The 15820-nt window shown below is 45.9% G+C and overlaps 1 protein-coding gene across 7 annotated transcripts in view; it reads left to right on the forward strand.

Annotated features, from left to right (window-relative positions):
* The window catches only part of NIPAL3 (NIPA like domain containing 3), a 49228-nt gene extending 35093 nt beyond the window's left edge, over nucleotides 1–14135 (forward strand). For 6 of the 7 annotated variants that reach the window (XM_057551355.1, XM_057551367.1, XM_007175136.3 and 3 more), the window contains 5 exons: nucleotides 41–176; nucleotides 2067–2155; nucleotides 4175–4238; nucleotides 6302–6396; nucleotides 10402–14135. In XM_057551355.1, coding sequence (XP_057407338.1) covers nucleotides 41–176; nucleotides 2067–2155; nucleotides 4175–4238; nucleotides 6302–6396; nucleotides 10402–10601 — 584 coding nt within the window. In that variant the 3' untranslated portion in view covers nucleotides 10602–14135. Of the gene's footprint in view, nucleotides 1–40; nucleotides 177–2066; nucleotides 2156–4174; nucleotides 4239–6301; nucleotides 6397–7590; nucleotides 7623–10401 lie in introns of all 7 variants that reach the window. The other variant, XM_007175137.3, reaches the window with a different exon arrangement.
* The last annotated feature ends 1685 nt before the right edge of the window (nucleotides 14136–15820 follow it).

Here is a 15820-nt window from a genome sequence, read left to right on the forward strand (position 1 = left end):
GTCTCTGAGGCTCCCACACATCCTTGTTAACCTTCTGCAGGCTCAATGACCGTGGTGACAGTGAAGGCTGTGGCCGGGATGCTCGTCTTGTCCATACAGGGGAACCTGCAGCTCGACTACCCCATCTTCTACGTCATGTTCGTGTGCATGGTGGCAACTGCTATCTATCAAGCCGCGTGAGTTGCAGATTCTTTTCCTGCTGGGCCTCCCCACAAAGGTCTCTTCCAGCTTCTGGGCCTGATTACAATTGTTTTTGAAGCTGTAGGGCAGGTAGAACATTCAAATGTTCTGTCGCCAGGGTTTGGCATCCACTGTGGAGAGAGAGGGGTCGCTAATTTGCTGAGTTATCACATGGAGGGGTGCCGTGCCGCTTGAAAAGCCTGGAGTGGATGTATTTCTCCCTCTGCCTCAAAATGTGAGAACCGCGCAATCAGAGGCAGCCTCGATTCCCATCTGGACCAAGGCAGGTGCCCACTTCCGGGGCCTCAGAAGAAGCTGTGCCGTCCCCGTGAGGCACCTATTTGTCTGCCCGGTGGAAGACAGAAAGTTGTCTCCAACTTTCTTGTCCTCAAGAAATCTTTCCAAGTAGAAGAGCAAGGCGATGGTTTCTGCCTCAGAAGCAGCAGTTCTGAGGGTAGGCCTGGGCCTTGCTCATGTCAGAGATCCGGTGCCCAGCAGGGGGCCTGGGTGAGCATGTGACAAACCTGCGTGGGGACGGAGGGTGGACAGTGCCGGTTTCAGTGTGGTGCCTGGGGCCGGTTCACCCCGGACAGGTCAGGCCCTGGACTCCAGCCGCTGGGGCTCACCATCCACCAGCAGTGCCTGCGGGGAACATAGCGGTGACCGCTGCCACCCGGGTGCCCAGTGCAAGCTGTGCTCTCACTGCCTTCACAGGAACTTGAATTTATTTGGTCCCCACGACAATGATATCATCCTCACTTTGCACGTAAGGAACTGCTGCGCGAGGCCAGGAACTGGCGGAGCTGAGACTGGAACCCCGGCGTCTGTCTCCCTCCCCATCCCGCGCCCCTCACCCCTCTGCCCTAGGCCTGCTCCTCAGCTCCTCTAAGACACAGATTCCCCGTCTGCAGTGACAATAACAACAGCCCCTACCTAACAGAATCGCAGCAGGCTCTAGTAGGATACAGGATAGCGTCCTGTAAATAGTAGCTTCTTTTATGACTTTTGTTACTATTATTACGTCGATTATGACTATGCTTAGTCCTCCTACAGCGATTCTGGTCATCACCCCTGAGCCCCTGCCCAATGCAAGGCTCTGTGCTGTGCCCTCCAGGGCTTACAAAGATGATCAGGTGCCCCGCCCTCCTCAGGAAGCTTCTCACTCACACATCACACATTCATCGAGGCCTGCTGTGTACCGGGCCCGTGCTGGGCCTTCCACGCACAGAGACGTGGGCGATAGTCACTGAACTCAAGGTGCTCACAGCCCTGGTCCAAGGACAGCCGGGTAAACAGACGATTACAGTTGGGTGGGAGGTGTGTTATGGTGTAAGGAACGTTGCAACAATAACCAAAGTGCTGTGCAGAGAATGGACAAAGAATATATTCCTAAATGATGGAGTGTTTATCCTAGGTGGAGAGATGAGGAGTGACTCTAATTTTCTCTCTCTTTTTCCTATATTTATTGCCGTGAGAGTTGAATTAAGAAGAAAATTTGTTTAAAAGAATAATTACAACACGAGGCAGGACGTGATAAGCGCTACGGGAGTTTCTTGGAGTGTTAAGGGACCAGGAATGGCTTTTTAGTGGGCAGGGGAAGCAGGGGACACAGGTGAGGAGAAGGGCATTGCGGTGATAAGAACTGTGTGGTCAGAGGTGTGGGACGGGGAGAGGGAGGGGCCTCAGGCTGTGTGTCCAGAGGAAGACTAGGAGCAAAGCGTGGACCCCAGCCCAGGAGACACACAAGGCTGGCATCTTTATAATCCCAAGGAATATTCCTTCACGCCTCATCTTCGTATTTTCAGACCAAGCCTGCGGTCATCGGCTTTCACCTCGGCCTTCCGACATCCCCACAGCCCACTGACCAGAGTGCTTTTGTGTTGAAGGTTTTTAGGTCAAGCCTCACAGATGTACGACTCCTCTCTGATTGCCAGTGTGGGCTACATTCTCTCCACTACCGTGGCTATCACAGCAGGTAAGGGTGTGGTCGCTAGATTGCTGTCTTCTACCTTGACAGCAGGGACATTACCCCAGTGTGGAGGGAAGGGGCGCCGCCTCTGTCAGAAGGCCAATTCTGCTGACTTGTTCTGCCCATCACAGTTGTAGATGGTTTTGTGGGGAGAGTGCAGGATTTAGAGCCAGAGGGGCCTAGGTTTGCACCCCAGCACAGACACGGAGCTGTGTAGCTCTGGGAAAATCACTTCACCTCTCTGAGCCTCCGTTCCACATTCATAACATGGGAGTAATAATACTTTCCTCCTAGAATTGAAATATGTATAGTCCAAATGTCCCCTACCTTGTACTGCTTGTGTTAGGTTTCTTTAATAGTTTTTACCATCATCTGCTAACTCCACAGCCTCCACTGGCCTAGTGACCACACACTTCTTCTGTATAATTTTTAGAGATCATGAGTATATACATAACACGTGCTCTGTAAGTGATCATCATCATTATTACATTCCCCTTTTCTTCTACTCCACCCCTCTATTTTTTTTCTTTTTCTTTCTGAGGTGGCTTCAGAGGCTGCAAGCATATCTGTGTGTGTGTGTGTGTGTGTGTGTGTGTGTCGGTTATTTTGTTTGTTTTTAAATGGCAATGGTGACTAAGATTTTCAGAGTAAAAAGACCAGTAAGAACCAGTGTGCCTCCCTTTGAGGAAGGCCCAGCCGGAAAGCCATATACTTCGCACTGCACCTTGGACAAGTGGTGCCCAAACTGGTGTTCACAGAGGTTAGAACAAGAGGGCACACAGCCTGCCAGGGCCTGTGCCGTGAGCGGGACCAGGGATTGAGTGGGGCTTGACCCAGAGCAGCCAGAAAGCTAACCTCATGCAGAGATTTAAGTCATGATCAACAGCTTCGGTCCAGGCAAGATTGAAAGGGATAGAAACACCGTGGTTGAGTCTGCAGTCAGGCAGGGAATCAGGAGCTCTGGGCAGGGTCGGGGTGGTGGAGTGTGAAGTGGGTCCAGACAGACGCTGGCTGCAGGGTGAGGGCGGCAGGCCTGTGGCACTGCCACACTGCAGGGTGTGACATCTGCCAGTCTCATGAGGTTAGAAAGCTCCAGCGGCTTAACCACGAAGCCTTGGTTTTCCATCTTAAGAAAGATGGGGGGAAAATGTGGTACATATATACAGCGGAATATTACTCAGCCATAAAAAAGAATGAAATAATGCCATTTGCAGCAACGTGAATGGACCTAGAGATTGTCATACTGAGTGAAGTTAAGTCAGTGAAAGACAAATATCATATGATATCACTTATATGTGGAATCTAAATAAAAGATACAAATGAACTTCTCTACAAAATAGAAAGAGTTACATATGTAGAAAACAAACTTATGGTTACAAGGGGGTAAAGGGGAGGGGAGGAATAAATTGGGAGATTGGGATTGGCATATACACACTACTATATATAAAATAGGTAACTAATAAGGACCTACTGTATAGCACAGGGAACTCTACTCAATACTCTGTAATGGCCTATATGGGAAAAGAATCTAAAAAAGAGTGGATACATGTATATGTATAACTGATTCACTTTGCTGTATACCTGAAACTAACACAACATTGTAAATCAACTGTACTCCTATAAAAACTTAACAAAAAAGAAAAAGAAAGAAAGATGAGGGAGAGGGGTGTGTAAAAACTGGTAAGTCTCTAGTGTAGCTCATAGTGTCGTTTCACTGGGGGAAGCTGGGCAAAGGGTATGTGGGAATTCCCTACTATTTCTGTGCATCTAATATTATCTCAAAATAAAAAGTTAAGAAAAAAAAGATGGAGGTAAGAGGGGCCTAGGTGGGGGAGAAAGAGAAGACAGTCTATTCCCCCCAAATGGCTTTTATTCCATTCTGCTAATTTCTTACTAGGTGCAGTCATAGTATTTTGGACCCCTTTGGTATTCTGTAGGGAAGCGAGCTTCGCCAGATCCTAAACAGACTGGCAGGTGGGTGATTTGAAAACAGCTCACCCGCATTTTCCATTCTTTGCTGCTCAGGCGCCATCTTCTACCTGGACTTCCTCGGGGAGGACGTGCTGCACGTCTGCATGTTTGCACTGGGGTGAGTCCCATCCTGCTCCCTGGCCCCGAATTCCAGGCAGGCTGCCCCTCTCTCCCCACCCCTGCTCCAGCCTCTCAGGCAGTCCCTTAGAGCCAGAGGAGCAGCTGGCAGTGGGAGCTTTGTCCCCAGAGGTGAGCGTTTCATTCCCCAAAGGGCTTTACCTTTCCTTTCTTCTCTTTTGGGCTTTAATCTCCTTGTCATTTCGAACACATCACAATTTGGCCCGTGAAAGACTCTCAACCTCACCTCAGATCAAAGAAATGTATACTGAAGCTAAACAAGATGCCATCATTTTGCAAAAACTAACAGGAGGGGGAATGTCCCATGTTGGCGAAAGACTAGGAGCCCAGCTCTCTGCCACAGTGTGAGAAGTTCTTTAATGTGGGAGGATAATTTGGCAATAACAGTGAAATTTTTAAATGAGCATGCTTCTTGATGCAGCTTTCCATTTCTAATCATTTTTCTTGGAAAAGTAAATGATGGACGTAAGGACACATGTATGAGGGTGTTTATTATTTTAAAAATTAATTGTATAAGCAGATAATTGGAAACAACCTAAATGCCCATCAGTAAAATACAGGTTAAAGAAATTACACTATCTTCATATAATTAAGTACCATACTGCCATTTTGAAAAATTGAGGTCAGTCTATTGGTACTGACGTAGAACCATGTCTAGGATATGTTGAATGAAAAAAGTTACATTTTTAAAAATGTACAGTATACCCTATGAGCCAGCAATTCCACATCTAGATATAGACCCAAAAGAAATTAGTTATATATATTGACAAAATGACTTGTACATGAATATTTATAGTAGCTTTATTCATAATATGCCCAAACTGGATACAACAGGAGAGTGGAAAGCAAGTTCTAATATATTCAGACAATGGGTCAGATAATGCGTTCAACACAACAATAAAAAAATAATGGGGACTTCCCTGGTGGCACAGTGGTTAAGAATCCGCCTGCCATTGCAGGGGACAAGGGTTCGAGCCCTGCTCCAGGAAGATCCCACATGCCGCGGAGCAACTAAGCCCGTGCGCCACAACTACTGAGCTTGCGCCCTAGAGCCTGCGAGCCTGAAGCCCGCACACCTAGTAGAGCCCGTGCTCCACAACAAGAGAAGCCACCGCAATGAGAAGCCCATGCGCCGCAACGAAGATTAGCCCCCACTGGCTGCAACTAGAGAAAACCTGCGTGGAGCAACGAAGACCCAACGCAGCCAAAAATAAATAAATAAATAAATTAATAATAATAATAATGAACTACTAATACACACAATGAAGTGGATGAATCTTAAAAACATTTATCAGGTGAAAGAAGTCAGACATAGAAGAGTACACGCTGTATGGTTTAACTCACAAGAAGTTGAAGAACAGGCCAGTCAATTCTGTGGACGTCAGAACAGTGGTTTCCTCTGGGGAAGGGTCTGCATGAATGGGGAAGGGGCACAGGAAACTTTCTGGGGGTAAGGGATGGAAATGACTTCTCTATTGACCTGGGTGGTGATCCCACGAGTGTGTGCACAGGTAAGATTCATCGAGCTCCACATTTAGGGATTGTGCATTTTATTGCCTGTAAATTATACCTCAGTTTTTAGAAAGTGTGCTTGTTTATCTAAGCTCTGGAGAGAAGAAAAAAACAAAAAACGACTCTGGAAGAATAGACACCTATGGTGGGGGCGAGTACAGGGACTTTCTAATTTTTACTTTCTCTGCTCCTGTATTGATTGAATTTAGGCCATAAAGAACTTTTTAATTTAAAAAAAAAATCTTTAAAGGCAGGGTTCTGAGATGCAGGGTAAGTGGAGGTGAGAGTTTGGCCGAGGATGGCCTGATTTGTTTTGATTGAGGCTTGTGTGGGCTGCACAGACTGTTATTATTCATCTCGCATCAGCTTCCTGCTGATCCCAGGCCCGGCTGCCTCTCAGGGCCGCTCAGCAGTGAGCCCACCTCCGCAGCCTGCCACCCTGTTTTCCCCTTTTTCCCATTACCCACGTTTGAAAGCATCCCTCCCAGCCTCACTCTGGCCTTGTTTCTCTTCTTCATCTGTGTTCACCAGGTGCCTCATCGCATTCTTGGGCGTCTTCTTAATCACACGTAACAGGAAGAAGGCCATTCCCTTTGAGCCCTACATTTCCATGGATGCCATGCCAGGTAACATTCAAATCCAGCTGGCCAGCCCATCCACATAGAATGACTGCTACTTCCTGTTTAAAAAGAGACAACCAGCCTCTGGGTTTGGTGCAGGGAAGGTGTGCTGTGCTATTATGATGTGACTGTCTCTCTTTTTTTTTGTTTCTGTTTTTTGTGGGTTTTTTGGTTTTTTGTTTGATCTCAGTTTGCAAAAGAGGAGGCAATGGCTGAGGCACCCTGATTGGTTTTGGGCACATCTTGCCAGTTCTCATGTCAATTTGGGGATCTTTTAAAGACAATCCTGATTCACACTGGTTATAATTGTGATCTGCAGCACCAGGCTTCATGCCTGCAAAAGGAAAAATCCATTTCATCTCAGTGGAATGGAATGATCAGAGAGGGGAAGGAAAATAGGATGAATGAAATTCAAATACTATAACCTCACTCCTTAGATTCCACAAGGGAGTGGATTGTTCTGGAGAGCCTAGTTCCCCAGGGAGCTCAGGGTTCACACTGAGAAGCACAAGTTCAAATGGCAGGAACATAAATGTGTGAATCAGCTGAGTACTGCACAAAAGGGAGTGATGGGGCTTGCAGAGAACTGGAGAGCACTTTCCAGCCTCAAGGGATTCAGATGAGAAAGTTAAGATGTTGGGCAGCCCCATCTAGATTTGCTGACCTAAATTCTATAGGATACTAGCGGCCACTAGCTTTCACTCTTTAACTCAAATTTAATTTTTATTTTAGATATATAAGATGGAACTCTCTCCAAAGCATAGTCTCCCACCCTCCATTAAGACAGTCTTGTGAACAAAAGACAATCGCAGTGATGAAGTAGAGTACTACTTAATAAAGTACTTGGGAGGCAGGCGTGTTCTCAGGGCTGACCGAGGTGCCCATGATTTAAATGGCCCCAGGGTTTATGTGTCTACTTTTTATATTATTTCCTCATCTCTTGCTATTAAGCTGTTGTCTGTCATTCTTGCTGTTACCAGCCTGCCTGTGTATAGCAGCTCCATGTCAATCTTCTCATTTGACCCAAGTTGTTTGAATCATGTATAAAATTAAAATAAATAAGCTCTGAGTTGGGGCCTTAAGGTTTCTCCTATGAGTTAAGTGCATGAGCTTTAGTGCATGGACTTTTGAAACATCTAATCTGGCTGCTCAGATGCCTTTTTTGCTTACTTCCTTGTTTCTCGGCTGTGTTCCGGATAGATGAGGGCGCTGGATAGCTGAATTCCAGATAGGTGAGGTGTCAACTCTGTGCAAGTATGTGTATGTACATGTGTGTTTGTGTGTTTATAAACCGTGTATGTGTATACATCTATATAAGTATTTGCATTTGCGTATATACAGATGTGTTTTCTGGTAGAAGATAGAAGGTAACCTAAGGTAATCTTAGGTATCCGCATTCTGTGATCTGTTTGTGGACGTGGCTCTCGCTTGCTCTTTGTGCCTTGTGACTGGTGGGAAGTTGAATGTTGGAGAAAGGAGACCTGCCCTCGTGCCGTGGCACAACAGGACTTCTGAGTAGGCCTGGCTTCTGTACTTTGAAGCTGAGCATGGGCTTGGAGTTCAGATGACCTGGATTCAAATCCCAGCTCTCAACCACCTACCTGCTGAGTGACCTTGGGCGTGTGCCTGGACCTCCCAAGGCCTCTGACCCTCACTTGTAAATTGGGATTCCTTTTCCCAGGGTAGTGGGATAATATGTTAAAGGCCCCTTGCACAATGTCTGGGACCTGGTAGATGCCTGGTTGAATTTGGTTTCACTTCGTTTTTACTTGAAAAAAGACTTCGAAAATTTCGAACACTTGTTTGACCTGATGCCAGGTAAAACAAGAAGAAGAAAACTCTTAGACAGAGACGCTTTTCCAGCTGCTCGGTTTCCCTGGTCAGCATCAGGACCTTCCTGGCTTTGGGTCTAACCAGACTGATATCTTCACAACTGCCTAGTAGCCACGGTTCAAGAGGCATTCAAGTTCCGAAAATTAGCTACACATCACAATTAGGAGAGGCTTGAAATAATTCTAGCACCTGGAAGACTTCTAGAAAATGAGAAGGAGAAAAACAGTCCCTGACAGCGAGGAGCTGGGCTGGCTCTCACAGCTGGGCCTTGGTGTTCCTGGCTGAACATAGACCATTTCACAGAACATCAACAGCAGACAAGGTCATTCTGGGACTGTGATGGATCAAGACACAAACAGGACCATGCCATTGTCATGTCCAAACACAGACAAACATGAATATGGTCCAAACCATAAAAAGACCAACCATCCCCCTCCCATGAGTGGCTGCTGCTTCTTTACCAATCACAGCTTTAGTCTCCATCTAGTCTTCTTTCCTTCTAGATAACAATCATTAAGATCCCCAGTTATAGAATTATCCCCACTTCCTGACAGCATCTCATCCAAAGCAAAGCCCTGCTTCCTTAAACCCTCCTGAAATCACCTAACACAACCCAAATTCTGTAGTAAGTCCTTTCTAATACCCTCTTACTGAAACAGCTCCCCGTGATGTACATCTCCTTCACTGAAATGAGTCAAGAAACCCAAATTTGTTAGACTATAGGTATATTCCTGGTGGGTTTTGGCTGGGGAACGTTGACAAAGCTAAACTATGCCTGGTAAGCCAACTGTTCTCCCTGAGGAATAGGCATCCCCTCATCTCCTCCCAATTCCCTCCCCAAAATCTAAACCACAGACTCTTAAACTGTACCCTTCAAATTCCCGTCAGCCAAGGCTTGTGTAATGTGGAAGCAAAGGCCCTTCCACAGACGGGGTCTTCCCAGGCCATTTGCAGAGTAGATAAGAGCATGGGCTTTGGTGTCAAATCCCAGCTCTGTCTCTCATTAGCTGTGTGTCCTTGAGCAAGTTACTTTACCTCTCTGAATCTCTGTGTTCTTATTTGGAAAAGGAGGATAGTAGCATATTTCTGTCATAGGATTTGGGGGGATTAAGGTCTATAGGGAGCCCACACAGCATTCTGGTTAAGAGTGTGGGCTTCAGAATTTAAACCACCTGAGTCTGCACCCTAGAGCTGCCACTTGCTAGCTTGGCGACCTCAGGCAAGTCCCTTAACTTCCAACTGCCTCATTTTCCTAATCAATAGTTGTGCGAATCAAATAAGATAAAACTTTATAACTATTTAGAACAGTGTCTGCCACCAACTAAATGCTCAGTCCTCATCAGCCATTATCATTATTGCTGTTGTTGTTACTATTACTATTTAAAGCACTTAGCCCAGTGCGTCAGGCATAGGAAGCAGTCAGATGTCAGCTGTTATTATCATCATGGTTTCATGGAAGATAATTTGCATTCAGTTTTTTTATTACTCAACCAGGGGGCAAGAGAATTTGAAGGGTCTTAATTCCCTACCAGGAAAAGAACTGGCCTCAGAGGAGGCCAGGTCCTACTTGGCTAGGGGAATTGTAGAATACATTTAAAGGAATTAATGACTAAAGTCTTTGCCCTCAAATGTAAGTAGAAATCCGACATCAATGTGCCCAGAGGTAATAAGGAAAATCGCACCTTACTCCATATGTGAATCAGGGATGTTAATGTCAAAACTCTCCCTCTGAGCATCATAATACATGTGTCACCATCACGTATCCATGACACAAAAGTTATCGTCTTCTCTCAACAGTATAATGAAGTTTTCTGGATCCTGATTTAATTCAGCAAAAAGTGTTGGCATCTACCACGTTCAAAACACAGTGCTGGTTCCACTTGCCCTGTGGCCCGGACATTCCCCCCTCATTCTAAGCCAATGGTTTCTTTTGACAGTGGCTGGTCTGTGTGCATATTTCCTGAAGATTCATCCTTTGTTGCTTAGCAACTATAACGTTTCTAGTGTATATTTATGGGCGCTCTTTTTTTGTTCAATCCAAACTATTCAGGAAGTTGACAGTGCACATGCTTAGCTCCTGAGCACGGTGATTAGTCTGTGGTGGGATAGAAGAGGATGAGATGCAGCCTCCTTTGGCCCCACTGCATAATGATTTGGGGGAAATGGATTTCATTTCAGGTATGCAAAACATGCATGACAAAGGGATGACCGTCCAGCCTGACCTCAAAGCTTCTTTTTCCTACGGGGCCCTGGAAAACAATGACAACATTTCTGAGATCTACGCTCCCGCCACACTGCCCATCATGCAGGAAGAACATGGCTCTAGAAGCGCCTCTGGGGTTCCCTATCGCGTCCTGGAACACACCAAGAAGGAGTGAGCCCACCCTGAAGGAGACTCACCTTCTCTCCATTTACAGCTGCTCAAGCCATGCTGATAGTGGTTCAACCCTTAATTCTAAAACTTGCCTTTCAAGTCTTATTTTTTTAATCCAAGAACTCTGTGGATGGGGATCTTGAAAAGCCTTTGTCTCTGGCAAAGGGTAGATTATCTTGGTCCTGGAAGTTTCAGATGATGAGGGTGGGGCTGGGGTGGGGGGCTGCTAGCAGTATTCTAGGCGGGCAGTACAGAGTTCAGCCTCTGCCTGGTTTAGCCCAACGAGATTTGGAAAGCCGTTGTCATCCTTGAGGATGGTAGCTGGGTTTCCCCAGTCAGTGACCAAAGGTGGCCACGTTCTTTAGAGCTAAAGCAAGGCAGAGATTCTGCCCTTACTTTCCAAATCCATTGAAAGGCTGGAAACCTCCAAATCTAGTCTTCCCTAACCTTATGTGCAGGCCTGATCTCTACCCATCTCCCTCTTGATTCTGTACTTGAGATAACCTTTGTGTCGCCTTCACGTGGCATTAGTGAACCAGCCCTGGGTGTAACATCCTGCCACTCGCCTGTAAGAAATGCACATCTGCTTTCTGGTGGTCTGTGCCTCCCCAGTGAAAGTGTGCTTGATGTGTTTGTACTGGATCCACTCTGAAAACTAATTTGGTTTTGGTTCTGTGAACTACTTGGTTGCTTTCTTTCCCCTCAAAGGAACTGAGAAATTAAGAGAAGAAGGGGAAGAATAAGAGAGACAGGAGCAGGGGTGATGAGCCTTCAGCCCATAAAGGGAGAAAAATCCCTTTTCATTTTGCAAGCGGTGATTGCATCACCTGTAGAAGGACGGACAGACAGTCTGGCTGTTGTACGTGTATTTTCCTGCACACCAGTGTCCTCTGGGAAAACCAGGGGTGCTCATTTCAGAGACAGCCTCACTCACCTCTCCTCTCTCCTCTCCTCTATAGATTGACGAACCAAGCTTGAGTCATTGGTTCACTTCCTTGGGGTCGATAGACTCTTTGGGTCCTCATCCCCGTGCACATACATCTGGGAGAAGTAGGCATTCTCAGAAATGGGGCTCTGCTGGCTGGCTGGCTGGCTGCGTACACGATTGTCTTCCCCTAGACTTGACTGTATGCTTTTGAGAATGGCAGGTAAAGGTCTGCAAACTTTAATGAAAATAAGGATCCTCTAGGGAGTTTATTTAAAATACAGATTCCTACACCCCAACCACAGGTACTCTGATTAAGTGGGACTGGGACCGGGCCCAAGAGTCTGCATTCTTAACTGGCAGCACAGGTGATTCTGAGGCAGGTAATCCAAGTATCACACACCTTGAAAGCCTAATAACTGAGAGAGACAGTCTGCTGAAACCCTGACACACCCCTGCTGGAAAGTTGGAATTACCATTCCGTGCTTCCTCTTGGGGGTTCATTTGGCAGGCCAAATAATCCCCATAGGATCCATGGCATTTCTGCATCCAGTGATTACTTCTTAGAACTACACTTCCTGCTTCCCTAGGCAGCCTTGAACTAACCGGCAAGATAACAGTGTTAATAGACCAGTGTTGATAGATCATTAACCTTTATGGATTGTGCTTAATGCTGATTTAGTACCTTGACTTCAAAGCTGATGTCTGTTGCCTGTGATAACCACTTCTGTATTGTGTCTTACATGCCTAAGAAGGCAACAGACAATGACTTTTCTTTTCCTTTAGAATAGGTATCAAAACAATATTTATGAGGCACTTACTATGTGTTAAGCATTTGGACAGTGAGGGCTACATATAACAAGACCTGGTTTCTGCCCTCCAAGCCAGCCGTGAGAGACACAAATACCTGGTCAACTATGGCAGGGCAGGCAGAGTGCAATAGCCGACCACAGAAAATGACAGTTATGGAGGTCCTGCTAAAGGTCAGGCCCTGACCCGAGAACTGGGTATTCAGAATTGGAGATGATTTAGGCTCCACTCATTGATGGGTGGCAAATCTAGCTAAGATTTGGGCAAAGCACAGAAAGTAGAGTGATCACCCCCAGGCAGAGGGGCCAGCATTTGCAAAGACACAGAGATGGGTTGAGGCGGGTGGCAAAGGAAGAGCCAGGGTAGGTGATGGGAAATGAGCCTGGAAAGATAAGCAGTGGAGGTAGAATCATGGAGGGACTTGAAGGCCTGGCCGAGGAGTTTAAACATATCCTAGAGAACATGGGAGCCATTGATGGTTCACGAGGAAGAGAATGGCAGGATCTGCACTGATTGGAAAGGAGGCCCTATGCAGTTTGGAGGAAGACTCTGAAGGGGTAATAAAAGTCACTTTTCAAGGTCCGGCTGCACAGCTGCAGGAACAAAACACAAAAGGGGAATTAAAATCCAATTTCGCTGCTATTCACATTTTCCCAGTGATGTTTCTAACGTGGGCCGGAAGGGGGTGTGAGGGCAGAGTGGATAAAGGGAAGGTGAGCGGGGAGGCCATTTAAATGTGTCAAACCCAGGTGATCATTTGGTTATCTTATGTGCTCCCAGCCTTACTCTGCCCCCTTCCCTTGGTTTTGTGTTGGGTCTTTTAACCTGGAGTCAGGCAAGAGTGATGAATGGATAAAAGCACATTGTAATCTCAGGTCAGCTGACGATCATGGGTTCAGTGCCGCCCAGGAGCTGCCTTCCGGTTTAGGTCAACAGCCTCAGAATTCTGACTCTGTCTTGGGCTGGCATCTCCCAGTCTTTGTCCCTGAGTGTAAATGGACGGTTTGCTGGTGGCAGATAGGCAGCACTTGCTGTTAGGGCGGGGCACAAGGGCATCAGCTTTCCACTCACAGCCCTCACTTTATTTTTCTCATGGCTCTCATGTCCCCAAGCCCTCTTGAAGGCTCCAAGCAGCAATACATATCCTGCCGCCATCTCCCTTCTCACAGCCAGTACCTAAGGCAAGGTCACCAAACTTGGGTTTCAGCTTTCCACTTGTTCTCTGGCTTCCTCTCTCCACCCCACTCTGTTCCCCTCTTCTAAAGGCTGGGATTCTGGGGTCCCTAATCAGATAGTAAAAGCAGTTCTTCACAGATGGGTGCCTGCAGCTTTTGAAGGGAGCTTAGCCCCACTCCACCCACCCCCACCCCTCCCACGAAGCTGCAGGTCTGACATGCCATCACATGAAGCCTCAGGTCATGCGAGGGTTTTGCAGGATGGAATTGAACACTGGGTAGGCAAGGGAGGATTGACATCTCCATTGCTTTTCTGGTGGAAACGAGGCAGCTTGATGGCACAGTGTGGAGACAAGATGTCCATCAGGGTAGTGTTGGGGAATCTCCAACCCGCAGCCTTGTGAATTCCAAATCTGGTCCAACACTGGCTGACAGGCAAAAATTTTACTGTGTGTTTCTCTGAGAAGCTGTGTAAGTAAAGTCACCTTAGAATGTATTCTATGTGGATGCTCACATTTTGTTAATTTAGTGACTAATGTATGGCATGTCTTATTTTTCAAAAAACTGTGTGTGCTATGTGCAAATAGCATTATGAAGTGGTATTTAATTAAAAAGAAAATCCATGTGATGCCTGTTGAGTTTGAGTCTTTTATGTTTGGTTAATACTTTCCAGTTATCTACGACAGTGCTGTCCAATAGAACTTTCTGCAACGATGGAAATGTTCCCTGTCTGTGCTGCCCAAACGGCAGCCACTATCCACGTGTGGCTATTGAGCACGTTAAACATGGTGAGTGCAACCTAGGAATTGGATTTTTAGTTTTATTTAAATTCAATTATCTTAAATATCCACATATAGCTAGTGGCCGCTGTAGAAACCGTGCAGATCTAGAGATGCCCGTGATCGCACTTAAGGCTAAATTAAGCACTTTTTTTTCCCCTGCAGTGGTGAAGAGTATAGACTCGTGGCCACACTGCCTAGGTTTGATTCTTGGTTCTACTAGTTATTAGCTGTGTGGTCTTGAACAAGTTGTTTAAACTTTCTGTGCCTCATCTGTAAATCCGGGATAGTAACAGTCACTTCCTAAGGGTTATTATGGGGATCAGGTGAGCTGTAAAGTCTTCGAACTATGTCCAGCATCCCATCAGGACACTGTATGACACTGAAGCAATGGTTTCCGTATTTACTTATTTATTTACTTATTCACTTTGAAATTGTATAATGAACACTTGTGATTTTTCTTAAGTAATTCTAAGCAAATGTGTCTCTCTTCTTTCTAAGTTTCCAATCTACAAAGACAGGTGTGGAATAGAGCCTAAATCTTTACTTATATACACACACTCATAGAATAATGTATACATACTCATACATTTAACTAGCACTTATTATTTGCCACACACTATACTAAGACTTCATGTACATCTCAATTCTCCTTTATAACAATTCCATGAGGTAAGTTTTAATATTATCCCCATTTTACAGATGAAGAAACTGAGACTCAGGTCATATAGCTGGTAAATAGCAGAACTGCTATTTGAGCCCAGAACTGCCTGACTCCAAAACCTGAGCTCTTCATCCCTCTGCTGTGCTGCCTTTCCTGGTGTGGTTGAATTTCCATGGGGTAAGTTCACCACACATTAGGATTTCACCTTTATCTGACAAATAAAAGGGATGTACAGTTTCTAAGAAGGATGCAGACTTAAAGAACAGAATGCCCCCCTGCCCCCAGTTCATATGTTGAAATCTAATCCCCAGTGTGATGGTTTTTGGAGGTGGGGTTTTGGGGAGGTGATTAGAACATGAGGTTGGAACCCTCATGAATGGGATTAGTGCCCTTATAAAAGAGACCCCAGAGAATTCCCTCATCCTGTCTGTCTGGTGAGAACATGGGAAAAAATACCCTACTATACTATTATTTCATTAAAACAGGACATCAACACCCAAATAGTAAGGGCAAAATCTCACAACAAAGGATAATCCTTGAAACTGAATAATTTAGCTTTATGAAAAATTTAGGACAGTCTCATTAGTTGCCTCATTTTCTTGCAGGCCTGTAAGATGAAACCAGCATTAGGGAACCTAACTTGGTTTGATGCAGCTCAAACTTGGTATTACTTGTGAGGAAAGGGGGGCTAGTTAGCTGTAGACACAGGACTAGAACCGTCTTATGAGCTCTAGTCTGTCCCCTTTCCACTGCATCACTGAGTCCTGCTGTATCCTACATCCTCCATCCACCCATTCATTGAGTTTTAACTCTGTGCCAGGCCCTGTGCTAAGCACTTTACATCCATCCATTATCGCATTGCATTCTCTC

This window comes from Balaenoptera acutorostrata, chromosome 1 (assembly GCF_949987535.1).
Source record: "Balaenoptera acutorostrata chromosome 1, mBalAcu1.1, whole genome shotgun sequence".
NCBI classification, from domain to species: Eukaryota; Metazoa; Chordata; class Mammalia; order Artiodactyla; family Balaenopteridae; genus Balaenoptera; species Balaenoptera acutorostrata.